At 36.8% G+C, this 26,226-nt stretch overlaps 3 protein-coding genes across 8 annotated transcripts; 1 reads left to right on the top strand and 2 right to left on the bottom strand.

Annotated features, from left to right (window-relative positions):
- Nucleotides 1-5,029: 5,029 nt before the first annotated feature.
- LOC135947003 (protein Star-like) lies at nucleotides 5,030-7,877 on the bottom strand. Its single transcript, XM_065495549.1, has 5 exons — nucleotides 7,660-7,877; nucleotides 7,437-7,609; nucleotides 6,714-6,908; nucleotides 6,451-6,660; nucleotides 5,030-5,909 (listed from the first exon to the last, which is right to left on the bottom strand). The coding sequence occupies exons 1-5, from the start codon at nucleotides 7,820-7,822 to the stop codon at nucleotides 5,778-5,780; spliced, it is 873 nt and encodes a 290-aa protein (XP_065351621.1). The 5' UTR covers nucleotides 7,823-7,877; the 3' UTR covers nucleotides 5,030-5,777.
- Nucleotides 7,878-10,814: 2,937 nt separating this feature from the next.
- LOC135945936 (ras-related protein Rab-7a) lies at nucleotides 10,815-14,344 on the bottom strand. Of its 2 annotated transcripts, none has more exons than XM_065493888.1 (5): nucleotides 14,173-14,344; nucleotides 13,684-13,872; nucleotides 13,038-13,256; nucleotides 12,474-12,712; nucleotides 10,815-11,453 (listed from the first exon to the last, which is right to left on the bottom strand). In XM_065493888.1, exons 2-4 carry the CDS (start codon nucleotides 13,861-13,863, stop codon nucleotides 12,482-12,484), a joined length of 630 nt encoding a protein of 209 aa, XP_065349960.1. In that variant the 5' UTR covers nucleotides 13,864-13,872; nucleotides 14,173-14,344; the 3' UTR covers nucleotides 10,815-11,453; nucleotides 12,474-12,481. The 2 variants fall into 2 exon arrangements, with proteins under 2 accessions (XP_065349960.1, XP_065349959.1); XM_065493887.1 differs by having other exon boundaries at nucleotides 13,684-13,875; nucleotides 14,173-14,343.
- Nucleotides 14,345-15,712: 1,368 nt separating this feature from the next.
- On the top strand, nucleotides 15,713-25,659 carry LOC135945055 (sarcolemmal membrane-associated protein-like). Of its 5 annotated transcripts, XR_010575395.1 has the most exons (17): nucleotides 15,713-15,860; nucleotides 16,424-16,692; nucleotides 18,313-18,603; nucleotides 19,500-19,667; nucleotides 19,722-19,864; nucleotides 19,916-20,247; nucleotides 20,296-20,463; nucleotides 20,520-20,647; nucleotides 20,705-20,777; nucleotides 21,263-21,325; nucleotides 21,396-21,532; nucleotides 22,367-22,535; nucleotides 22,592-22,814; nucleotides 22,867-23,011; nucleotides 23,063-23,194; nucleotides 23,401-23,551; nucleotides 24,544-25,659. XR_010575395.1 is itself a non-coding variant. In XM_065492442.1 (16 exons), exons 2-16 carry the CDS (start codon nucleotides 16,504-16,506, stop codon nucleotides 24,640-24,642), a joined length of 2,448 nt encoding a protein of 815 aa, XP_065348514.1. In that variant the 5' UTR covers nucleotides 15,713-15,860; nucleotides 16,424-16,503; the 3' UTR covers nucleotides 24,643-25,659. The 5 variants fall into 5 exon arrangements, 4 of the variants coding, with proteins under 4 accessions (XP_065348514.1, XP_065348515.1, XP_065348513.1 ...); XM_065492442.1 differs by lacking the exon at nucleotides 23,401-23,551 and having other exon boundaries at nucleotides 20,308-20,463; XM_065492443.1 differs by lacking the exon at nucleotides 23,401-23,551 and having other exon boundaries at nucleotides 22,379-22,535.
- Nucleotides 25,660-26,226: the final 567 nt, after the last annotated feature.

The following is a 26,226-nucleotide window of genomic DNA, read 5'->3' as shown; positions in this document are numbered from 1 at the left end:
CGAATTAGCATATTAGAGAGCGTGAGAGGTAAGTTCAAAGTTGAAATGCGCATCTGTGGAAATCTTTGACATTTGCAAAATTTTCACGAATGCTTGGATAAATATTATTAACATTAAAAAAATATTACCCTTTTTTCGAAAATTTAAAAGCTTGAAATGTATTCCATTCGATACTGATAGAAACATATATATCATGTCATCTCTATTTAAAACATGTTAAGCAAAATATATTTTCAGTTACAATTCATTATGATTTGGTTTCTGTGGTTGCAGCATCTATTCCAAAGGCACAGCAACTGTAGTTACAAATTCATCCTAAATCCATAGCAAAATAAAAAAGGAGCATGGTCAAAATGTTTAATTTTAGTCCAACCTGTACACATAGGGGCAGGAGGGTGTTGCTTTTAGCTAAATTTCTCGCCCTTCTCCTGGGTTTGCCTGCGGGCAGGTCTTAACTTTTAATGCGTTTTATCCAGTAAAAGCTATACTCGTGTGCGATTATTAAATCATTCACTCATTTACCGTCTCGCGGCCGAGTGCTCAGTTAGGCTCTCGCGCAGGCTGACGCGCTTGCTCGCCGTCACCAGTGCAAGTGGGTAATAATTTATAACGCGCACACCGCGTGCTCACTTGCAAAATTGGATGCTATCGCGCGCACTCGACCCTGCACGGTAATTCATTTTTAAGACAAGTCAGCCTCGACCCCTCGCCGAAAACTGCAAAAGTTTCGGCTTAATTTGCATTGCAGATGTATTCAAATTTGAAGCACTTTTCTGGATTCTTCATCTTATATACCTGGAGAGCAAAAGTGGAGCCACGCCACCTCTCAAAAGGATACCTCTGCAGTGTGCTTTCATTGTACGTGATTGCTACTTTTACCTGCGTCTAAAAATAAAAAAGGTCTAATCTAAGAATAATAGACGACGCTTATGTAACCTCCAATGCTATTATTATTAACCATTCTGGCAGGGTATCAGGATTTATATGTCCTGCTGTTCTCTACTATCGTTAGTCTAAATTTAATGATTATCGTTTTAAGTAAATAAAGTGAAAAATTTGATGTAGAGTTTAGGATAAGTTTCTTCTAATAAGCTTCCTTGTCTGTAGTCCATAGAATAATTTAAATAAACAAGGTGCAAATTTATAAAAGACCACGCGCCTACAGTAAAAATGAAAACGTTGCTATTTTTCTCTAAAAATTTACAGCTTCGTCAACGATTTCGTGGCTGATTATTTATTTTGCCTCGTCGAAACCAACATACATAAGTAGGAAACAGGGCTCGTTAACGTCGTTACTCGAAAATGACACAATAATCTGCAGCAACGTTATTCAAAATTTAACTGTGTCGCCTTGATGAATAGTGGCATTAACTTAACTCTGAAAGGAACAATTATTTCACTGCAAACTATTATTTTTTCTTGGTTTCTTTGGTTTAAAATTCAACGTAATTTGACTCCCCGCGCAATGCTCAGGAATGATACTTTGGGAGATATGAAGAGGGTTTGAATGATGAAGACCGATGAATTCAGATTAACGAATTTTGCTGGTGTATTAGTTACAGTTGGAAATCCGATCGGACACTTAATCAAAAACCAGAACCCTTTGAATCGGGTTCTGCACAATTAAACAAATCACGTCAGCACCGTGTGGCTGACGGACGAAAACTGAATTCTTATTTTAAAATCATCTTTCTGCTGTTAAACAATAATGCAAAATTACAATAATTCAAACCGCCGACAATTGTTGGCTTCCAACAAAAAGCAGGACCGCGTTGTTGTACCGCTACAATACTGTGAGCATATCCCTGGGCATCCTGATGACTTCCAGAGGGTCGAATTGACATAATCTGAAAGCTCTTGATTTGGTCGTTCTATATAGTGATCAAACAAATGCAACGCCTGCATGTGTATATTGGTTAAGTGGCTACGTGAGGGAATTGAATTATATCGATCACTCGGGGGCTAATCTGACGCCAGAGTTAAAATCCTTATACCTGTCCTGATGGTCTTGGCTGCGACCTTAGAGGAGACCTGTAGCATGCTCTGCAAGTCAAAATCAAACGATCGCGCAATTTTAGTTTTCTCACAATTAACTTGAACTCAAAAATATCATTTTTTAACTTTTTACCCTCCGAATCCCAAAAACTGGCATGTCTCTTTCTTCACACATCGCTACACAACTGCCCGCGTGCACTTCTAAGGGCCAACTAAGGGCCACATATATATTACTTAGAAAAAAATAATTATTTAAGGTATTCAAAGATGAAAAATAAAATAAAAAATTACACTAATTAAACAGAAAATTATAAATATTTGGTCGAAATTAAAATCAAAAAGTTGGAATATAACTTTAATTTTTGTTGAGAACACCGAGGCCCGTTTCACCAGTTTTCCAGAACGTGCATCAAATTTTGCCGTTGGTACTTGGCAATTTAGGAACCACACTAACAACATACCAAAAAAGCAAGGGATGGTGCTCAAATGAAAATCTAAAAATTTCAGACGATCAATAATGTCGGGGGAACCCACAGCATCCATCATTAAGCATAATTATGTTTTTGAGTTCCTGCCTAATGGAAAGGATTGTTGAAAAACTTCAAATCCCCGGCCCTTTGAGTCAAAAGATAATAACAATGATGACGTGCAACCCTCGCTTCATTTGGCGCTTTTACGTTTCGGCCAACCCAGCCAACTTACTTTGGCGACCGGTAAAAACGCCCCCGGTGAAATATTAAAAGTGGTGGCGTGCTGTAGCGAGCTGTAATACACGCTGGCGAACATTACTTCGGGTGGATTGCGCACCGGGAGTTGAAATATTATTGCTGCGGGAGCACTGCCGCTTTGTCCCAAACACACGCTCGCAAACAATGCGAATGGGGGCCTGTGGCTGGGCGAGGCGGGCGCATGGCGCATTCAGAAGAGCTGTTTGCGAGCCGCCATGCCCCAAATTGATTGCACAAAAAGGGCATATATTATGGTGGGCCCAGCGCTGCAATTACGCTGCTGCGTGCGATTTCAAGGGAAAAACCTCTGATATGCGCCCGAAAGCAGAAGGTCGCTCGCGGCTTTATAGTGCAGCATTTTTTCCCAGGTAAATTCCCCAATTTAAATTGTTGGAAGGAGAAAGGAGTTTGTAATATTGCTGTGAAATTCAGACAGTTGACTATTTTATCTGAGGATGCAATCGTTGAGGGACAATTATGTGAGCGTGAGAGCTAATAATGAAAAAAATCCATTGGTTGAAAATGTACAAAAATTAATAAAATAATGATTTTAATTTTTTTTAAGAAAAATTTATTTTTTATTGTAAAATGCATCATGTACGTAATAATACATACATTTTGGTAATTTGGTTTAGAAATAATTAAGCAAAATGTTTTTCAACTTTAATTAGATAGAGTTCCGACAAAATGGAGAATTTACATTCAGTTAAGTGGTTTACGTCATGGAAAGAAATCTCTCTATTTAATCAACAATTTTTCAAAAGAGAAAACATGTTTAAAAATGACGAATTACAGTTTTTACCGAATAAAATCAATATTAAGGATCAAAATGCTTGTGAATATTGTGCTGAAAACGGCTACCTGATAAACATCAAAATCGGAATTCGGAATGCAAAGCGTCTATAAACCGACTTTTAAATCCTTACATTCGAAAAACCATATTAATTTCATAACCCTGTTTTGCATATTATGTAGTTGAACAATTACGTAATGATGGAAACTCTGCAACTTCCTTTTTTCTAGACAAAACCAGAGTACTTTATATTTTAAAGAAAATATTATGTTTATAAGTGAAACATATGAGCCTAAATCCCATCGTTCTCTTCAAAAATATTTTTTCCTCCTCCATCAGGATGCCAAAGTTTGAACTTAATGCTGGTCATATTTTGTTTGCCTCATATTAAATTATTCAAGGTATAGGCTCAGAGACGAAGACCTGTTCCACCGGTGCTTTTTATCCGCAAATCCATCGGGCGTCGATAATAGCCAAAACAAAGCTCGGTAAATGAGAATTCACGATTCCAGCTGCGGAAAACAGAGCGAGGGCTGGAAAGACGATTACAGGCGCAGCACCCTCTTTCCGCCATCAATTAATAATTCAGAGAGCAGATATGTTGGCAACGGCGGCAGGCCCATTTTCCCTGCTATAATTATTTGGAAGCGTGGTGCGCGCTTCTTGCTTACACATGCAAATTTCAGCCGACCAGCCTCTCAATGGCGAAATTGATTGAGTTTTGAGCACCGTGTGCGAGTATAATGGAGCCGCAAACATCGACTTTAAGCCGAATTACACCGCACAAGGTATTATTAAACGAATCTATCAACGCGCTTTTTTGGCTCCTCCATGCGTGCAAATTTCTGGTACACATCGTCAATGGAGGCAAACGTATGAGAGTTTTTACCGAATCCAACACGTGTTCAACAGCTCCGTTGCTTTAAATATTCAATTACTTATTATCCACAAATAATGTGAAGTTCTGAACGAGCAAAACTATTTTACCGTGTGATTTTTATAATATTTAAAAATAACTCTCCCTTCTTGATAAAGATATTTTGATTTGTTTTTGCCTGACCCACTCGTCAGCTTTAAAAAATAATTAATAAAATACGTAAAATACCCAAAAATGTTGAACTGTCATTAAATTATTCAAATTACTCCAGGTCAAATAATATTCTGAGAGACAGTTCGTTTCCTTTTTAAACGTATTTTGACTTTTTCGACTTTAAAATAAATAGTATGATGAAACAGATTAAGCTGAAATTTGGGCGAAAAATAAGAATGTTCAGCGGGAATTGGCAAAACTACTGAGAGTGCTGCCAATGCCTTTTAATAACAAGTAAAGTTGAAATTAACAATTGAATTGAATGTCGATTTGTCCATACTAATGTTTCCGCCTCGCACATGCAACAACTATTCTATTTGCACCTATATGGTTAGCCGCAGAGCTGTGGCAAATTTACTCAAATTGGATCAAAGCAGTTTTCCCTGCTTGAAGCTTTGTGGCTAATTATTAAATCGACAAATTTCATTAATTAAAATTTTATTTCCGCGTTTACTCATGATGCAGTCAATACATAAAGAGAAAATAAACAAGAGCATGCAAAACTATCAAAAACAATCAATCACAAGAGTTTTTTCACCACACTGGTTATTGGTGGCTCACAATTAAAAAAACGCATCGAATCACTGGTTTACTTCCACAAAAGCCACAGCAGATCGTTCCACAGTTTTACTATCCTGAAGGAGAAGGTGCGTTGACTGAAAACACTGCACACTTTTATTAAAATAAATATTTGAAACATCGAAATAAGTAATCTTTATTCATGCACATAATTGGAGCTGATAATGCTGGAATTTCTGATATGGTTATGAGACAAAGAAATATCGCTATGTTTCTATTAGGTTTTCTCCTCAGTCGGTTTTTATTATTATTAAGAAGTTGTGCTGAATGTGCCGTTTTCATAAGACACATAAGCTTTTTCATTTTGATATCTTGAAGAAATTCGCGCACGACACACACGTTTAAAAAAGTTGGCCCTGTGTTCAGGAACGAGACGAATGATTAATGATAATGCAAGGCGTGCGACGTTTGGGTGGCGCACCGCGCCGAGTTTCCTGTGAAATTCATCCATCAAATGGCTCAGTTCGTGGGCGAGCTCTCCCCAAATGAGACACGAAGCAAACATGTACGTGGCACTACGCATAATTTTCAATTTCAATCAAAAGCATAAAAACCTATCCACAACCAAATGCAAAATAAATTAATTTGTACGTTAAACGCTATTGTGTATAAAAACAAAATCGTAAGCGTTTTTCTCATAAAGTTTGAAGCCATTTTTCTCCATGATGCTAAGTATTTCTTTTTGCACGGGCTCCTTATTGTTGAAATGCTCGATCATCATGGCCTGGAAAGAAAAATGAACTTCAAAAATAAAACCTCTCCATCATGTTGAATTTAAGACGGTCGACCTTTTTTCGGAGTTTATCTTACTTACTTTCTGACACTATATGAGCACGAATCTCACAATTTTTAGGCTTTTTATCAACCACATTTTGAATAAAAAAACTCCTTGACTTCGAAACAAAATTTTTTCGTCACTTTATCGAACATTTTTTCAAGTTTTTAGTTTTGTAATCAGGAGTAGATTGTTGGCAATGAATTTTCCAGTTTAATTTGTGCTTTTTAGACGATGATTTCAATTTCAAAGGAGGAATGTAAAAAGACGAAAATTTCAAGTAACTATTTGAATTGGTCCTCCGTTAGCTCTTTTAAAAAGCTGAAAACAATTTTACAGATTTATAACCCCCCCCCCCCACTAAAAATAATGATATATCTCAGCTGGAAAAATGAGTTAGTAAGTCTAAAATCAATCTTGATTTCCGAAACTGTCTGAATAGCCGTAAAAAATCTTATAACTCCCAATCCTAATCATGTCTTATGCTCACGTCTATTTTCACTCGGTTGAAGTCGATGGTTTTCAAAATTTCCAGCTCGGCGCCCTCGACATCCAAATTGAAGAGGTCCACCTTTTTGATGCCAAGCACCTTCATGAACGTGTGGAAGGGAATGCACAGCGTCTGCACCACGGCATTGTTGCCGACCTGAGTGTCTTTGCTGACTATGGCGCTCTGCATTTCACTCTCCATGAACGAGACCTGCGGATCAAGATGTCAGAAACACAAAAACCATTCCATGGATCAACACTGACCATCATGGACTTGTTAGAGGTGCTCATGCATGTCGGCGCCACCCACGACTTGCGGCCCTTGAGCAAAAGCCTCTGAATCTGCTTTGGTCCCGCATCGACCATCAACCCGTTCCAGTTGAAATCCTTTTCTAGTGTCAAAGAAACGGATGCATCCTCTCCGTCGAATGCACCGCAGTCAACGAAAAATCCATTTTTCTTCCAAAAGAAAATTGTAACAGCCATGAAATCAATATTGAATTCAACATCTCATAATCTCTGAATATCAAATGAGACTGTAAAAGTAGGGTTTTGCAGCTTTTTCTACGTGTGAATTTTTCCAAGCAGTATTAAGAGCTTTTGGAAATTTACTCTCCATATTTTTTAAGAAAATCACAATGGTTTGAGACTCATAGTTATTTTTAAAGGTAATAGGAAATTGACATATCAATTTCATTTTCAGTCATTTTAAAACCAAAGCTTCAAATGCCAGCATGAAATTTATAAAAATATAACTGTTTGGATGAATTTTAAAACACAAATTAAAGATAATCAATTCGAAAAATTTGAATAGTGCAAATTATAAAACTGCACTGTAAAATATTCATGTTATTTCCGAAAATTCCTAGAAAAAAACAGTGAACGCAGTCTTTTTATCAATTCTCATCCTGTTGCGAAAACTCTGTAAAATGTCTTGTCTAAGCTAGTTGAGGGACTTGGATTTTTCCTAATACTCTGCATGCGCACCTTGTGTTTCAAAAGGGAGTAAATTATGAGCGACATGTTCATCCCTGAGTAGTCCTGCAGGTTGGGCTGACTGATGGCGTACGGAGTGTCGCGTTCGGCAGGCTCAATCAGTAGACCCCGGGTGTAGTCGAGCAGCACAGGGTCATCTTCAAGGAGCCCTTGTAGGTCGGTCACTGCGAAAAATCAGTCAAATAAACGAAGGGACTCCACTAATCGAACGCACGTGTCCTCGCTTTCGATTTGACTGTAGTTTTAAAAGACACAGCGGCCGGCAAATCGTTGCTGATAAAGTTGCCAGCCGGGGTGAGCATGTTGAATTGGTACAGACCGAAGATCACTAACAAAGCAACTAGAATTGCAAAGAACACTCGCTTTCTGTGCTCCATGGTGTGCTGTCCGCAGTGCAGTGACCGCTCTGCTACACCTTCGTTGAAAACCTTTTCCGCTCTCCACATGTTGACACACATAGAGAACTATGACGCTATATGATTGCAATTATGTTTGGATGGATGTGCATTAAAATTCAGAATATACTGCCACATATTGAAGGGAGTTTCGCACAACAGCCGCGCGCTGACAGGCTGTAGCTTTACAAAATTATATTAATAACCATACGGGCTCGCTCGACATAGAAATTTCTATTGCAAAAACGGTCAATTCGTTATTGCTGCGGTTAACGCAATTATTGACACAACAATTGAACAATAAAACTTGTAAAATTCCCACTGAGCCTCTGAAGATTTATTTTGCCACGGGTTTAATTCTTGAATTCAATGAATCATGCATTATTGATATAGGGGCCGGAATTCAAATGATTTTTTTTCCAAAGCGATTTTTGGCTAAAAATACAGTTCTTAGTGTTGCTCAAAAGATTTAAAATTGCGAGATTCCTGCTCATTCGGGATCCTATAGTAAGTCAAACACACAGAAAAAACAGTCGAATATTTTAAATTTCCGACCCTTACTTTTGATTTTTGTTACACCGGATAATTTTTTCTTTTGCTTTTTTGCCAATTGCAATTGACCATAAATGGGAACGGTAAAGTGTGTATTTTTACTCTTAACTTGCTATATTGCTCATAACAATCAATCAAACTTAATACTATCAAGAAATTAAAAAATAATTTCAATATTAAATTATTTATTCAGCTTTGCAGGTTGATGCATCAAGAGGAAAAAAATTGTTTCCTTAACTCCACTTTTCATCCACCTCCCCAAAGGCACCGAATAAAAAGGCTGAATTTTTTATTCGCGCATCTATACACCCCATCGTTTCATTGCCCCTCTGTTTGCGATGGAAAAAATACAATTTCGAAAAGGAGGCATAAGGGACAGCGGCAAAAAATCCCATTATCCCAGCGCACGCCATTACTCACGGTTAAATTCGCCATTCACCTGGCCCCAGGTGAGCACCTACCCACCCACTCAAGCTGGAACACAGACGTTGTATCGCGTTTTTTCTCTCTTTCTCTCTCTAAACGAGGGAAGTACATTGCTCGAGGAAACACCCGCCCGCGTGAACATTGCGCCTTTTTCTCTCGTTGCGACGCCACCGGGCCTTTCTCCATCTCTATAAGTAACGTTGTTCTGACAGCCAAATCTCACCTTTCCTGTGTTGGTCGTTTTGAAACTGCAGAGAAATTTTCGCAATGAGAGTTGCAAATAATTTACTATTTTTATCAAAATTTATATTTCAGGTTTGTTCTGTTTTTCTGCGGAGGTATTAAATTTAATTACTAATTTTTTCGATGTTGTGAAAAATCATGAAAATTTTAAAATTGCATGGCCGCACCAATGATTATTTAGCACTTTGAACATTAAAAAATATAGATAATGCGGTTTCAATTTTGGATGGAGAGTAAAAATCAAAGTTGATATGAAGAGAAATCATCTGCTCTCATAGTGGAAATTAAACACAAAGCTAATTTTTCCATCAAGCATTTCAGGTCTTTTATTTAAATTCACTCTTATTCACTTTAAAATAGGATAAAATAGTTTTGGGTTTGGGATTTTTTTAAAAAGGGAAGTTTTGTCGCAGGGTGGATTCACAGGAAGTTGACACATTTGTCCCTTTATTATTGCGTTCAGCAATGAGCAGTAATTTCAACGGTTTCTGAATCTATATTACCTGCAATAAGTGATTTCGTGGATTTAATTTTGCAGGTTAGTTCTACTAATATGTGTCTGTGGCCTAAGCGGCTCTTTTTTCATCATTTTCTTCTTGTTGTCCATGTACGGATACATTCCGCGTGTTAAAAAAATTAACTGCACGCGTGTAAAAGACATTTATCTCTATTAATAATGTAATTTTGAAAATTGAATAATTTTCCCTGATGTTGTAATATTTCTTTCAGTTGGTGATAACCTAGCAAGGCATTATTTCATTTTCTGCAGTCCAGCTTTTTTACTATTTTTTTTATTTAGTTGAAAATAAAAGTCCACGTCAAGAAGGGCTTTACGGGTCTAACAATAAGAAACAAACAAATTGACGCAAAAGCCACAAATATTTTTTTTCAATTTTGTGTTGTATGTTTGCATTTGATTGACATGAATTAGCGAATTAGTATGTATATGTAGTATATTGTTTTTTGATCATGCCGAAAGTCAAATAAACGAATTTATTATTTAGATAAATACTAAATCATTGTAACGCTCTAAATGTGCCACGTTCATTTAATGTTTATCAAATTATTAACTGCTATCGAAAATTGCTCACTTTCGGAATAAAATTTGCAAGACAAATTGATATTTTTTAACCGTTCGTAATAATTTAAAATCATCTCCCGTAATTCAGCTTAATGCATAGTTAAGTCCCATTCCAGCTTAACCTGCTTAATACCTGGTCCAACTAACAGCCGGGCAGGCTATCTGGCTACCGCACTAAATAACCTGAATTTAGATGCATAAAAATCTAGAGGCTCAAAAACAAGTCTTTGTGGCCAGAACCCTTATTGGTGAAACATACCGATAATGTCTTGATATATTAAAAATACTTTTAATTTATGTGAAATTATCTTCAGTTTATTTGTAAATAATATAATCATTCAATAATCGTAATGCGATATCAATGTAATTAAATTTAATACAGTACTCATAATATTGGGCTATTTCAAAGAATTAGGTTGTAATTATTTGCGTACAGCACAAGACAGTCAACTTAAATTGAACGTGGCATGAGAGATCTCACATATTATGCGAACTGGTCCGAAGCAGAAAACTCTTGTGTTTGGGCGAGAACAAAAACAAACTTGAGAGGAACCAATTCATCTATCTTTTTGTCATGAATGGCAAACTGCTTTTCTCTTCGCTCAAAATAAATAGTGAAAGTCAGACAAAGCACAACTGTTCTGCACAGCAACAAAAAAAAAAGAATTAAAATCATGTGAAATGGATTAGTTTATTACATATTAATTCAAGTGAATCACAATAATCGGCAAACTATGCTGGATAGATAATTAGTAATGTTTCGAGCACTCTCGATCGAATTCCAGCCACTTCTCAAATTGCATTCACACAAATTCTTGCTGGATCATCCATCAACTTTACCTGTCGAAGGTTAATTGTTATGAGGAATATGATGGTTTCTTTACTTCCGAGTTAAATTAAAGCAGCCTACACAGTATTGCAGTAAAATTTGTATGTGTAAACAAAAGAATTCATAATATGCTCGCACTTAACTATTATTTGAGATTGAAAATCGTACTTATAAAAGCATAAAATTCGCAAGCGCCAGATTTTCTAATCATTTACAAAACATCGATGGCCAATTTTTTGGGGCTCATTAACAACAACCACCTACTTTCATCAATTAAAAAAAAACAGAAATAAGGTTGTAGTACAAATGAGAGTTTCTGTGTCACTGCTGTTTTGATGATTGTTGCACAATGAGAGCAGGTTTAAACGAGCAGATTAAAAAGACATTTTGGTGGAATGAAAAAGCTGAGCAGCACATTAGGCTCTGCCACCCTTGCTTCTGCTGATATTTTTCTTTTGATACAGGTAATCTCACTGGGCATCCTGTAACAAACCAATTGAGCGACACTATTAAAAAAATGCAGTAAGTTTTAGAAATATATTACTTTTACCAGAGGAAAGCTAAAATTGGAAAATCAGTCTGAAAAGGCATAATATTCAACATGATTTGTGCGATGAGTGAGTTCAAAAAAAAAATTAAATTAATTTAATGAATAGTAATTAATAGCCTCTTAAGAATGTGAAATAAATTTATTGGTAAAAAAACCTGCATAATAAAGGATTCATCATTTTATTAAGATTTTTTTGTGGTTCGCAGGGCTTAAGATTTGAAAGCGATTTTACGTGTGCCTTCTGATGATGTATCACCAAAAGAACAGAAATCTAAGATTTGAACTAAAACCCTTTATGTCTTGCAATGGGAATTAAAAAAAACAACCACATAATTCGACTGAATAGCCATCTAAACGCCTGCAAAATACTCGTTATATCCAATATTATCCTGACTTACAGTTGCTAAGCAAAATTTAAGCTTGATGACAATTTTTTATAGTGACCATTACCACCTGATTGTTCTGAACACAAAATGTCAATATATTATCGATATTTCATCACATTTTAACGATAAATTCTAATATTATTGATATGAACACAAGATTTTTTAAATTAGAAGTAAGACTTTTTGTCCATCAAATTTAAAATTTCCAACTCTAAATATAGTATACAGGTTTCTACTGGTAAAAATAATTTCATGTCACGTGTAATTTCAAAAGAGATAACGCAAAGAATAAAAGGATTGAGAAACCCGAGAAACCAGAGGAATCAAATTTTGTAAACGTAAATGAATCTTTCCAAAAGAGTTTAGTAACGTTAGTAACTCGCTGATTATGCTTTGACTTAATGCTGATTCAAGTTATATAGTTCTTAAGCAATTTTTGGTTGATGGTCAACAAACTTCAGCTGATTTTTTTTGTTTTGAACAAGATACGATATTCATATTCAGACAATAATTTCGGCTAATTGCAAACAGTGGAACAGTTGAAAAATAGTGGAAAATGTAATTACTGGTGTGGTTAGCAGGAGCAGTTGTCTCCAGCTGCCCTTGAGCCGCGTTGTCCTTCACCGCCGAGTCTGATCTGGTCCGGAAACTCGCTGTAGAGCTCCACCTCGCTCTCTTGGGCCAGAGCGTTGCGGGCGATCGTTTGGAAGGCCTGCTCCACGTTGATTGCTTCTTTGGCGCTCGTCTCGAAGAATGGGATGTTGTTTTTGCTGGCGCACCACTGCTGCGCTCTCTTCGCAGACACCTGATCAACAAACGCAGAAAAAAATATTCAAAGGCTTTGTTTGGTATGATCTCAAAGAAAAATTATGTACTATGATTGTCTACTAATAATATTGTTACGTTGTCAGTTATTATGTCAAACGTTTAAACTCCAATTAAATATTTGATTTGGAACAATAAAAACAGGCAGAACCAGTAAATATCCACATCTTAAAGATTTTGTATGAATTCCAAGTAGATTAGCATCATAGCATTGATTTTTTATACATACTAAAGTTTCCTACTAGTTTCTAAAAATCACATTTGATTTTTTTAATAACTTCACAAAAAAATTATTCAAATCTTACCACTCTGCTTTCAAGGTCAACCTTATTGCCTAAAACGACAAAGGGGAAGTTCTCCGGATCTCTGGGCGAGGCCTGGATGAGGAATTCGTCCCGCCAGCTGTCGAGACTCTTGAAAGTGTTTGGTGCGGTCACGTCAAACACCAACACACAACAGTCTGCGCCTCGGTAGAAAGCCACTCCTAAGCTCTGGAACCTTTCTTGCCCAGCAGTGTCCCAAATCTGAAAATTTCAAGTGAAAAAAACCAATATGTCAAGTTTCAAGTTTAATTTTAATTAATTGTTGGTTTATTATTAATCGCAAATTATGTGTGTTGCACGCATATTCCGTTTGTTTTATTTAAGTATTATTGGAATGCTATAACAAGTAAAAAAATAAAAAAACTACATAATCATTGAATTTTTCAGGGTGAGAATCCACAAAACAGTTTACATAATTATTTTTTAACGTTAGTTTATCTCTATTAGTTAAATAATTGATTTATTCAACAGCAGATAATGCTTGCGTTACTTAAAAAATATGAAGCTCAAACGCAGCAAGCAGTATGATACTTTGATGGAACGAACGATCAAAATTTCAAATTTTGCTCACGTCAGAGGCTTTAATTTGTTAGATTACATGAGAATGCGTAATTAATTGAATATTTACCTGCATAGTTACTATCCTATCGTCAACCATAACCTCTTTGGTTAGGAAATCGGCACCGATGGTCGCTTTGTACTGGTTCGAAAACTTCTTGTTGACGTACTGATTCATCAACGAAGTTTTCCCAACGCCGGAGTCACCAAGGATGATCACCTTCAAGAGCACTTTCTTGCGTGATGCCATTTTACGCTACTTCTGAAACAAAACCATGGTTTAGAACGACACTTCTAGTGCGTAATTAACTGCGACTGCTGTTGGTGTGACTCATCCGAAATGACAGGTCCGTGTCCAAAGGCAGACACGGTCCTGATATCGATGGCAGACCATTTTCCAGGGTTCAATATAGTTTTTCAAGCTCGAGGAAATTGCCTAGCGACCGTGAATTGTGCAATTAGGACTGCAATTATCGCAGCAAGTCGCGCACTGAGCACTTGGCCTTCGTACTACGTAATGGAGGAGCAATTGTCTGCCTCATAACAATCGAACTCTCACCTGATCAGCGACCGTCCTCGACCTAGGGTGCACGAAACACGTCGGTTGATCCGATTGACAGAAAATTGCAACGAGTGAGTGCACAGGAACGGCGTATTTCTGGGAAAATTAAAACGACGCAACTCTCAGTTGATGTGCCTTGCCTTGCTCACCAACTGATCACGAGTTTACAGTGACGTAAGAATCCCCACCTCGAGGCGCTGCCGTCGCTGCGCTGGCAAGCAGCTGTTTCAGCGCGAAAGCAAAGCGCGCGAGGGGAACCACAACCAGCGCATTTTAATTCCATTGTCAAAACTATAACCAAATCAAAGGTGCTCAAAGCCAATCAAATTTCCGATAAGACAACTATAAGCTATTTTTACCTATTTCGACAAAAATTGAAACAGTGTTTTATTTTAGCCATAAGTGGTTTATTAAATTAGTTTTTTACTTTTTTACAACGCTACATTAATATCAAAATTTATCAGGATTCAGGATTATGATACTATGCTTTAAAAAAAAAACAATTTAACCTGTAAATATATTTTGTTTTTTTATGCTCCATTCGAGATTGCGAGATAGTACAATTAAAATAGCACAAAAACAATTTGCACTTTACACAAATTTTCCAAATTTTAATTGTTGAGGACATTTCTGTTGAAGTTTAGAAAAATAAACAGCATGCTATACACACCGAAGAAGCTGCATTTTTAATTCTTCTGACAAATTTTAATGTTAAAAAGGCACTCATCTGGCGGGCAGCGTAGAAAATACGCATGGCTCAACAAACACACACTACACTACAAACACTAAAATTTACACTGTCGCACTGATTGTTGCCTTTTATTCAAAGAAGGAAATTCAGTTTTTTCTACGCTGCTAGGACGATATATTTCAAAATACTTTAAAAATATAGTATAGAAATAGAAAAAAATAAAATAATTCAATTTTGAACTAGTAAATGCTGTGGTGTGTACTGACGGTCCGACATTTATTTGCTTTGAAAAATAACAAAATGGAAAGGGAGTTTCTTTAAGAAACACAGCTAAAAAGCCGCGTTAATTTTTTTCAAAATTGTTCAAAATGTAAAATTGTAAAAATCAATAATGTATCAAGGCCAAAATTCTAAAGCCTCCCGCAAGAACGGGTTAAATTGGAATATTTAACTAATTTACGTAATTTTTACTTTTAATTTAGTGTTTTAGATTCATAGTCCTAATAAGTCAATACTCAATACTATATTATATTTTATAACACTATTCGGTTGAAAAATGCTGGTTTATTAATTTTCGTCAAGTTTGCTGGTCCACGACTAACGAAACATTCGATCGCTTAGCTCTTAAGAATAATATTATATGTACTGCAAAAGTAATAAAATAATGTTTTAAAATGGAAGGTTTGCATCGGGAAACTTGTTGCTTGTTTTTCCTTTTTAAATTTTTCAGGAGAGATCCTTGAAAAAATTTTGCCAACAGAAGCTAGGCCACAGCTAGGGACACAGCAGAGTGGCCAGTGGCCACGCCTTATTTCTTCTTGAAACTTGGCACGGCTGGAGGCCTTGTCGCCTGCAGAGCCACCTGGTTGATTCTCAGCTGAAGTTGTCGATTGTGGTTGTGATTGCTCTCGAGCCAGTTCTGTGTTTTGGCCTCGCTTTCGGCGGAATTTCGGCCGATCGGCCGGTCTTGACCCTCACCGATGATGCCCACGAGGTAAGCCGTCGTCTTGCAGACTGGATTCCAAGTCGTCCTGACCCGAGAGGGCCACCTGAAGGGTCGAACGCGTCTCCGTTCCACTGTCGCAACACTCCCTTCGCACAACATGATTATATTTATGTATATTATTGTGCTCAGCTTGTACACCTAACATCGAGAAAACGCTTTGTGAAGGGAATTTCTCTATTACCTGCAGCTCTCAGCACTCTTCACCCTCATGCTCACAATTTCCCCGTCAGCAATTTCACAATTCAAGCCAGAAAATCGAGTTTTACGCGTGGAAATCGAGGTTAATTGTTTTGCCAATAAAATATTCAGCGCTCTGTTTACAAACGAAAGTAAAAAATACTTTCGTGTACAAGTTTGGCGGTAGGGAACTGAATACTGGATTTTATTATTGTGATTGCAATGTTCGCACTGGCACAACAACCAATCTCTGCACCCATCGCTCCCTTCAATAATTAGATTTCCTGGGACAATTTCGCACCAAACATTGTTCTCTTAATTAATATTCCCATGTATCTCAGGTCTAATTAGTCCTGAACAATGTCTGCTCTCAGGGCCAGCGCCGTGATGCACCTGTTCGACAGTTAATCTCAGGTTCGACCCGATAAATCAAGACTGCCTTCTGTGATCCAACATGACCGCCAAGGCAGTCCTGATGTGCCGGCCAAATTCGCACCCCTTCCAGGAGCGCACCCTGTACCTGGACCAGCCGGTCAAGATCGGCAGGTCGGTGGCCAGGGCCCGACCTGCTGCTAACAATGCCATCTTTGACTGCAAAGTCCTCTCGCGCAACCACGCATTGCTGTGGTATGAGAACGGAAAGGTAAATTACATACTATAACAAAGATACCTTTAAGTAATAAATAAGCTGTACAGATAAATTGCAAAAATCCTTTTTACATTTTCATATAGTTCCTAATGGAATTTGAGAGTGCCCCTTAATCTTGCCATTTAAATCTGCGAGAAAAGTTTGTATGGTATTCAAGCGGTGACGAGCAATGTCTGCCGATTGAAAATCGTGAATTATTTCGTCATCAAAGAAAATATTTACCACAAAATTTTCACACCGTTGGATAGACCGCGACGAGAAAAGAACCGAAATGAAGCGAAATTTTTTCGAGAAATTTTTTGAAATCTGAAATTCGAGTGCCCTGATTTAATTATTGCATACACTTTTGCAAAAATCCACTAACAACAGACTCGATGAACCTCTTGCTATAGCCAACAATGCAAATTTTTATTAATTGCTGGCCTGCAAAGCTCCGCCTAAACTTTTTAGTTGAGGTGACAAACTCTCCGATTACCTTATGACAACCTTCTCTTATTTTTAAAATTGTTCAGTTTTTGTCCTGGATCATGGATCAAGCCACTTCATGAAGTTTAATTCATCAAAACGTCTCAGAATGATACAACTCTTCATTAAAATTGGCATAATTATACGTGATCAAGACGAGTAGCTTCTGTCATCTTTAAATTAAAATAGGCACTCCAGAGTCCAAGCTGCTCTGATTTTTAAACATAGTTAAATGTAAACGCTCATTGTAATTTTTAAAGATATAAATTTCAATCAGAGTTGGCAACATCTAATGTTCTAAGCTTCCTTCTTTTTACCTTATTTTGATAATTCTTTGCAATTATCTCCTTCATTAAATTTCTCAATTATTTTTAAGTTGCTTGCTTGTGACCTCGAATAAAGCTGGAGGTAGGAATAAGTTATTTCGAGGAAATTTTTAAAGGAAATAACGACTCATGAATGCAAACGAAGATTTGTTGCAATTTTTATTTATAATTTCAAACTAATATGGATGGGATGAATTTATTTGATTTTTTTCTCGCCTATAACACTTTTTGTTAATTTTTTTCATTTCTCGAAAATTTTCCTTATACCTTCACTTCTGCAGGAGGGAAATAATGGCATTAGAGGGGGAAATAAAAGAGAGGAAACGGGTGTAAAAGTCACCAAGTAAAATCATTTTTATATATTTTCCTCAAATAAATTCAGACTAAGCTGAAATTTACCATGGTTGGTAGTTACTCGAGTAAATCTATTACAAAATTAAAGTGATTCAAAAGAAGCGAACATCAAATTCTGCGTACTGAAAATCCTGATTTATTCCCCTCACACCATTTGATGGACCGCGAAGAGGAGGATGGAATAGTGAAGCGAAAAACGTAGAAAATCCGTAAAATATTTCTATACATTTTTGAAAAAAAAGGGATTTTATCACACTATATAGATGATGTTACTAGAATTCACAAATCAATCTACCTATTGCTTCAGCCAATAATGATCAAATTTACTTCATTTTTGATGTGCAGAGCTTCTTTGTTTCAAGAAAGGTTTAAGGTAAAAATGAAAAATTGCTCTCAAATCAGGTGCAATTATCTGCTCTCCTTCCCCTTTTATCTCGCAAACTAACAAATTAATTTACTTGTTGCACAGTTTTTCCTTCAAGACACAAAGAGCAGCAATGGCACCTTCGTCAATAACCAACGGCTTAGCAAGGGCGCTGAGGAGTCTCCGCCGCGGGAGGTTTGCTCGTCGGACATAGTCCAGTTTGGAGTGGATGTGATGGAGAATACGAGGAAAGTGACCCACGGCTGCATCATCGCCACTCTCAAGCTGTACTTGGCTGACGGGAAAGAGGCCAAGGCGAGTCCATCGACCACGGTGGTCAGCTCGGTCGGCACCGTACCCCTCGAAGACATGTACCAGCTGAAGCACTTCATCCAAGTATGTCCATGTGTTTTAAGACAAGAAATAAAACCACATTAGGTTTAATCTTTATATATATAAGAAAAACTGAATGGCTCTACTCTGTGCGAAAAATTAATTCTGAGCGGATAGCTAATAATACTGATAATTCTAAGGAAAAATTAAACAACACATTCTCGTACTGTACAGTAACTGTTTTGGCCCAGCATTCCTCAGCAGTAATTTACCTCCAAAACAAAATTTATAACCGTTTTATTGCAGAGAAATGTAAATCAGCGATGGTCAGAAACGTCCAGCTAAAATCATTTCTGAGTAAAAGTGAAAGAGAAATGCTAATTTTTTCTAGCACGAAGGAAAAATTCTCTTGTACCTTTTTGACGGCTGCGAACTGCTAAATAGAGCCATTCAGCAGTTTGCAGTTTTTCTCAGTTTAATTTTTTAATTTTGATGTTATGATTTATTACAAATGTTTTTCATTTTAAATTCTTTCAGCATGAAAAGTGAATGAAACGATTTTTAAATCATTAACATTAATATCAATTTACTAAGTAAGCTCTCATAACATTTTAAAACATTATTTTGAACCTATAGGTGTAGCTATAAAATTTAATCTTAATTGATTAACAACACTCTTTATAAATAGATTACTTAACATGCCGTTATCTCAATTGCACAATGATTTTTTCCCTCCCCTTTGTAATAAAATGTATAATTTGTCGTGTTATGAACTCATTAATAATAATGCAGTTTGACAAAAAAAAAGATAGTAGTAGGGACAAATTGAATTATGTAGCTATATAAAACAGTTAAACTGTCCTAGTGCAGTTGAACGCAATGAAATGCAAACCGCATACCAACGCAAATATGCGGGGAAAAGAAAATTGTTTGCTCTGTTAAGCTCATTTTAATTTTAGGAGTGTCTGCACCGTGAACAACTGCTTGAGAACAAATTAGCGACCATGCAGAGTCTCGTTAGCAATATGGTTGTGGCTGTGGACAAGGCGTGGAAGGCGCTGATCGAGGAGGATAGACTTCTGTCCAAAATTGAGCTCCTTGAGAATCAACTTCTTACATGTTCTAAGGTGACTTTCATTAAAAAATATATTAAATAAATAAAATTACAATGATCTGTTTAGAATTTCCCTGAAGAGAAGGTCCGCGAGGAAGTGCGCAGGTTGTTAGACGAAAAGGACAGTTACCAAGCAGCAGCCAAGGAGGCCTTGAAAAAAGTTGTTCAGGAAAAGGTGGAAGCCGTTTTGAAACTGAAAGACATTGAAAGGTTAAGATTTAAGATATAAAATTTTGTAAATAATAACATAAAATACTTCAGGGCCTTGAGCAATTCGGAAGATGAGTGTGCGCTGCTGCGGAATTCGTGCGATCAAAACCAGAAAGACTGCCAGGACCTTGCTCAGAAGTACAAACTAGTTCAGCAGACGGTGGAGGAGCTGACGCAGAAGCTAAAGGAGAGCGAGGAGCAGCAGGCCGAGGCCATCGAGCACCTGGAGCAGGAAAAGGCTGATCTGCAAGCCTGTCTGCAAGTGAATATGGACAATCAACACAGGAGGTCGTGCATCGACCTCTGCAACAACGACGAGCTCTCCCTCAACGACTCAAATTCTAAAGCTAAAATTGATCTCGATCACACCGTCGACTTGCCAGGTATTTTGTTTTGATTTTTGCGTGAGCGACTTAAGCAAATTTAAAAAGCTTTGATTTTAGATGGCGAACTGATTCTCAAGAAGATTGAGGATTTGCCGGAAATCACAACTAAAGAAGTCACTCAGTTCAATGACGAGGTGGAGAAACTGAAGCAGCGCCTGGAAACAATGGAGGAAGATCTGCACAAAAGTCACCAAGTTGTTGAGGACCTCATAGGTGCTTTTCACCTGCCTTGCCAACTTTTTCAATCTCATTTTTTGTGTCATTTTCAGAGCAACTAAAGAACGCCCAAATGGAAATTGAATTGCGGGATGGGGTGGTCAGAGATTTGGTTGAGAGAATTCGTCTTGTCAAAGAGGATCTGGATGAAAAGACGAGCAATGATGTCAAATCTAATAAGGTCGTGCTCAGAGTGATTATGTATTAATTATTTTACAATTTCATGCTTAAATTACAGGTACCTGATGATGATGAAGTGCCACAGTCTGAAACTGTAAATAAACTCAATCAGCAGCTGGAGGAGATGCAAGGTAGGGGATGCAATAGTACTGGGAAAAATTTATATTAACTCTTTGTGTAACGAATTTCCACAAATTTGTTGCTCAGCATGTGGCTAGATTTGTGTACCTTTTATGTTGCCTTCATATTCTTTGATCACATTTCTTACGTTTTGCGACTTGGGAAATTCTGGTATTACTTTCAGACCAATCTATGTTTATGTCAAATCAGTTTGTGTTGAATGAAACATTGCACAGATCATTTTGTTGTATTTTGTCACTCATTGCCACGTTTTGATTGATCTTCCAAATCATCCCTGAAATCTTGCTTCAAGTTCAAAAATGGGATTCATACTCCCATTTCCCTCCCCAAAACAACGTCTGAAATTCCCAAGTTTGGACACAATGGACTTTCAGTTAGTTGGTGTTTTAATCAATTTCTTGATTTCTCCTAGCATGTATTTTGTTTGATTTTATTAATTTCTGTCACCGTTTGCATGCACTAATGGTTGTTGTAGAGTGCCTAGCAAGCTCTTTGTTTCATGTTGAGTTCTATAAAAGCATGGTGGTGGTAATGACAGGTCAGTATGCACGGTTCACTGTGCCTGTCCTTGGAATTGAACCGTTCTGAAATGAAATTGTTGCAAACAGAGCTGCTGGAAGAGGCGCGTGATATGAAACAGTCTTCAGACGCTAAAGTCACGCAGCTGAAAAACGAGCTTGACACTGCCCAATTTGAATGTAAAAAACTTAACGATGAATCTGAAGTACTCCGTGGACATATCCAGGTGAGAGAACGATGCAGTTTACTTCCTCATATATATAAATTTGATCATGAGAGAAAATTAATAGAAACAAACCTTTTAATTATCAAACAAATTTGAACTGCTTTAACATTTTTCCGTATTATTTTTAACTGACGCTTCATGGAAACTAATTTCTTATTGAGGGTTTTGGAATGGAGGAAAAAATTGGTTCATTTGAAGGTAATATTTCAATTTTACCTGTTTGTTGCAATTTATGGGTTACATAGACCAGCATAGAATGATATTTACAATATTAAGTAAAACATTTCTTGTGAGGGGAATGCACCTTTAAATGGGAGGAACATGGGAGCTTTTCGTTACCATTTGATGGCGTTTGATAAAAGATGAAATTTGTCAATGGAATGGTTCCCGTTTTTAATGGTTGGCTATTGGCTAAATCAACGCCTCCGTAATTTAAATTCAAAAGTTTATGAAATTTCTAACTGTCAAAATTACTTGACAAGTGGTCGAATTTCAATTAACTGTACAGTTTTGGAATCTACCCAGTGAGACAAAATTAATGATATGCGATTTTTTTACTTTTGCAAAAGTTTGTCATTTTTCACAAAATTTTGAACAGAATCGTGTTCTAGGAAAATCGCGTGCATAAATTATACGGTTTGTAGAAGTTTTAGTTGGTTTGTATTCATAAATTCAAGCTTTATTTTTTCTGTTTCATTTTTTCTGATCAATAGACACGCTCATAGTTAAATTAATGGTGGAAATTAAAAAAAATGAAAAATTTGGAACCGCGTAATTTTTTTCAAAAATTCTATTAAAAATACTCCATCTGGCTACAATTACTTAATTTGACAGTTCCTGGAACAGGGTGGAAACTCGTGTGGAAGGCGACTGGAGGAGCAGATGCTGAACTTGGTCTCTTCCTCTCAGACCCTGCAAGCGCAGTACCTGCAACTTCAGACGGTTTTGCAGGAAGCCAACAACAGGGCTCGCCAGCGAAGCGAAGAGGTCGAAAGACTGAGAAGTAAAATGCGCAAATTGCTCTGGTAATTTATTTAGCGTTTCTAATAAATATTTCAGGACAACTCTTAGAATCTCAGCAAAATGAGAAGCAGAGTCGTAACGAGGCTGAAAAGATGAAGGACACTGTCAAGAGCTTGGAGGAAGAAGTGGCCTCGTGCAAGCAGATTTCAGGCAAGGTCCTCCAAGAGGACAACAAAAAGAACGAGGAACTACAGCACTCACAGCAAGAGTGCAAGTCCTTGCAAAACTGGATATCCATAATGGAGGAGGAGTTGAAAACGTTAGTCTAACCATTTTTGTTTGGCTCTCTGTGTTAATGGTTTTGTCCGCAGGCTTAAAATGAAACACTTGCAACTCGAGGAGGAAAACAAAACGCTGAAGGCTTCCAACTCTTCCAAGGGGAGCAAGAAATCCAGTCCAGAACCAAGTGGAGAGAATGTCACGTCAGAAGACGAGTCCAGCCTGGACATGTCGGAAGTAATAATCTTTCATGTCTTAAAGGAAATGCGCTGAACCCTTTCATTTTAGATCACAAAGCAGCAGGATTTCGTGAAAGTGATGCAGCTGTACATGTCATGCAAGCAGCGCAAGGCTGAATTAGCCAAAGACCTGGACCGCCTCAAGGAGGAGAACAAAAGGCTGGAGAATCGATCAACCACTGTAAGTTTTGTTGTTGTTGTTTTCCACATTCATAGAGAAGCATGATGATTCTCAAAATGCACTTTATTATTTTTACACTATTTTTTCATTAATTTCACCCAAACTAGACTCTAGAAGAACACAATATTTTTGGAGTATGGCTTTTGGAAAGGCCATTCTCCACGCCATTTCTTTATTAATTATGGATGATTTTTTTGCATTTTCAGGTGCCTTCACTTGCTATTTATATTTGTGCTGCAGTTTTGTTTGTCGCATGGCTGTTGCATAACGCACTCTCATCGTAATTTTCTTGAAATATTTCTGAGTGTCACTTCTCTATGTAGTCTACTTTTAACTGCTGGATTTTTATTTCTACAGGTAATTATTATTCTTTGAAGTGTTCAGATTTCTACTATTGCTTCGTTTTGATGCATGGCACTGTTTTGAAAAATGCTGCCTCTCCCTCCTCCGTCAATAATTATGCAACTTTATGCCGAGCTGTTTATTTTGTGATATGTGATTTTTAATGCTTGGTCCATTGATAAGCTTTGTGGTAGTTCTTTTGCTGCTGTTATTGTCACTTTCTGTGAGTTGTTTCGCTTAATTCCAGATTTAATTATTCATCCAAACGAAGAACCAATTAAATCACATAACACAGTTTTGCAACTCTTTAATTTGATTTTACTAAGGATGGTAGACACAGGATACGACAATAGATTGGATCCTAGTTACTTGCCATTTGCAAACAATAGCAAAGTAACGAGGAACTAATTTGACTGTCGTATCCTGTGTCTACCATCCTTTGATTTAACAAAGATGCTGAAGCTTAAGTCGCTCTAGTGTTTGATTGGATATTATTATAATTTGGAAATCTGTTTTAACATCAGACAATTCGTTTAAAAAGGTCAAAATTTAAATAATGGGGTTTGTTTATTTTCAATTAGATTTATATAAAATAAAAATATTGTTTTTTCATTGCATATTTTGATACCTAGTAAAGCATATAGGATGTTGAGTTGTGTTTATTAAATCAGAATTCTTCGACTCCTGAAGTTTAATCCTTAAAAGCCAAGCTAAATTATTTGTTCCGGTATCCAGTGATACATTAAAATAACAGGACTGGCTTTTTAATTGCTTTGATGGAATTAGCGAATTTTAAGTCCTAAAATCTCACAAACTCAAAATCCAACTTAAGCCTTGTTCAGCTTCTGTTGTTTAAATTGATTTTGATTTTAATGAATGAATTAATCAATAAAAAGCGGCGCCCTAGTTTTCATTTTGTATCAATCTGCTAGAGTTTCCCTTTTTGCCCGTTGACATTTGCTAAATGGAACCCATTCGCGCATTAATTTATGTTTTCTATCTTTCAGGGATTCTTGTTTGGTGTTATTCCATTGATGCTCTTGGTCTGGGCCTTAATTTTAAGAATACAGAGTTCTCTCGCCTTTTTTACTGCAACCTTTGATTAAGAATACAACGGACGGGATATTTTGTCTAACTACAGTAGAAGAGGAGAAGAAACACATCCAGGAAAAAACGCATAAATATTTATATTCCTGCTATGTATTCGGATTAACTATCGATGTTGTGCCATTTCTATCTTCGACGGGAGCCACCGCTGAAATGTACGGTAACCAACCACTTTTGGTGCTTGCAATCTTAACCAGATCCTCTCGCCGCTGAATCTCATCGTCCTGCTCTTTATTTGCAATTATTGGAGGGCATTTAACTGCATTTTGCGCATTTGAAACGTGTGCAGTGCATCGTAATTGTTGTTACTCCAATTCATGTGTGCACATTTGATGCCAAAATTTGATTTTAATCAGTTCTGTTTGACAATAGTTAGCTCAACATTGACACTTGTAAATATCTGCTGGAGTGGCAAGCACAAAGATTTGTCTGTGGGTTGTTCTGTTGGTGTATTACTACTAATTTACCAATGCCTAAATTTAACTATCCTTTTCTGAAAGTGGTTGTGGCTTGAGGTGGCTTCCCTGCTATCGAATAATAGTATATCGTGTTGTAAAGAAGCTGCAAACAATGTACATTGCTCGGGCAAGCTCAAAATTTGAAACGCACCCTCTGAAAAGTAACACACAGCCGCAGACACATGCGAGGTATTTATTGTTATTTAAACTGATTTTATACATACTTGTAAGTAGATAATTATAAATTATTTTTCTCTGCCACTGACAGGTAATAATCAAGATGCAATGTTTTGGTCCAGTTGATCTGTGAACTTAACTGTCAATTAACTAATTTTACTTTTAAATCAAGCCAATAACAAATTATTAGTTTTCAGTTAAGCTTGGAAAGCTAGTCATGGTTGTTTAAGTTAAAAGATTTGTCACAAGATCAATGAATATTTCAATGGACGCAATTCTTATCAATTTGTTCAAATAAAGATATACATAAATACTGTTAATTTTGTCAAGTGTTCTGTTCGACTAGGCACAGTTGGAATAAAAGAGAAGTGGATCGCGCAATGCTTGTCTTATTTATCTAACAGCGCATTGTTTGAAACATCAATTATGGAATTCTTGGTAGATGCCAGACAAGGTTAAATTAAATTACATAAACTGTCAGATCAGTAGTCATTATTTTGAAATATTGAGACATTCCTTCTACCATTCAAATTTATTAGATATCAATTGAAATTCTTTGGAATTCTTCAAAGTAGTTATAAATTAAAAAAAAGAATAGTAGGAATACAAGAAAAGAAATACATTCCAGTCTAGAATGCTTGGTATTGTTCTTGGCAGGAAATTAGACAAAATGCAATGAGTTCCAAATTTCTGGTTTAAAAAATCCCACGTTCATGAATTCACTGGAATAAACACAGTCGCACTTGATATTGTTATAATTTCAACTGAAAGTAATCATGGGATTTTAAATCTTTTTTCCGTTATATCCATCCATTTGAGGTTTACGATTTTATCAAAAACATAGGATGAAATGTTCAGGAATGTGTGATTGCTACAAATATCTGTTTTTGGCTGGGACACTCAACTCTTACCAAACTCATAAGAAAATTTTCTCCAAATAATGCGATT

The sequence above is a fragment of the Cloeon dipterum genome, chromosome X (assembly GCF_949628265.1).
Source record: "Cloeon dipterum chromosome X, ieCloDipt1.1, whole genome shotgun sequence".
In the NCBI taxonomy this organism is placed as follows: domain Eukaryota; kingdom Metazoa; phylum Arthropoda; class Insecta; order Ephemeroptera; family Baetidae; genus Cloeon; species Cloeon dipterum.
Note: the sequence above shows the minus strand (reverse complement) of the source record. Positions and strands in the feature narration are given on the sequence as shown.

Bases quoted from the DNA above. Each gene is read 5' to 3' on its own strand.
- LOC135945055 (XM_065492441.1), top strand. From the start codon at position 16,504: ATGACCGCCAAGGCAGTCCTGATGTGCCGGCCAAATTCGCACCCCTTC. The intron at 16,693-18,312 runs GTAAATTACATA...CTTGTTGCACAG, and splicing joins TGTGGTATGAGAACGGAAAG to TTTTTCCTTCAAGACACAAA. The intron at 19,865-19,915 runs GTTAAGATTTAA...AAAATACTTCAG, and splicing joins AAACTGAAAGACATTGAAAG to GGCCTTGAGCAATTCGGAAG.
- LOC135945936 (XM_065493888.1), bottom strand. From the start codon at position 13,863: ATGGCATCACGCAAGAAAGTGCTCTTGAAGGTGATCATCCTTGGTGAC. The intron at 13,257-13,683 runs GTAAATATTCAA...TGAAATTTTCAG, and splicing joins ATAGGATAGTAACTATGCAG to ATTTGGGACACTGCTGGGCA. The intron at 12,713-13,037 runs GTAAGATTTGAA...TTTGTTGATCAG, and splicing joins TTGACCTTGAAAGCAGAGTG to GTGTCTGCGAAGAGAGCGCA.
- LOC135947003 (XM_065495549.1), bottom strand. From the start codon at position 7,822: ATGGAGCACAGAAAGCGAGTGTTCTTTGCAATTCTAGTTGCTTTGTTA. The intron at 6,661-6,713 runs GTCAGTGTTGAT...CTTGATCCGCAG, and splicing joins CCTCTAACAAGTCCATGATG to GTCTCGTTCATGGAGAGTGA. The intron at 5,910-6,450 runs GTGAGCATAAGA...TTTTCTTTCCAG, and splicing joins TCAACCGAGTGAAAATAGAC to GCCATGATGATCGAGCATTT.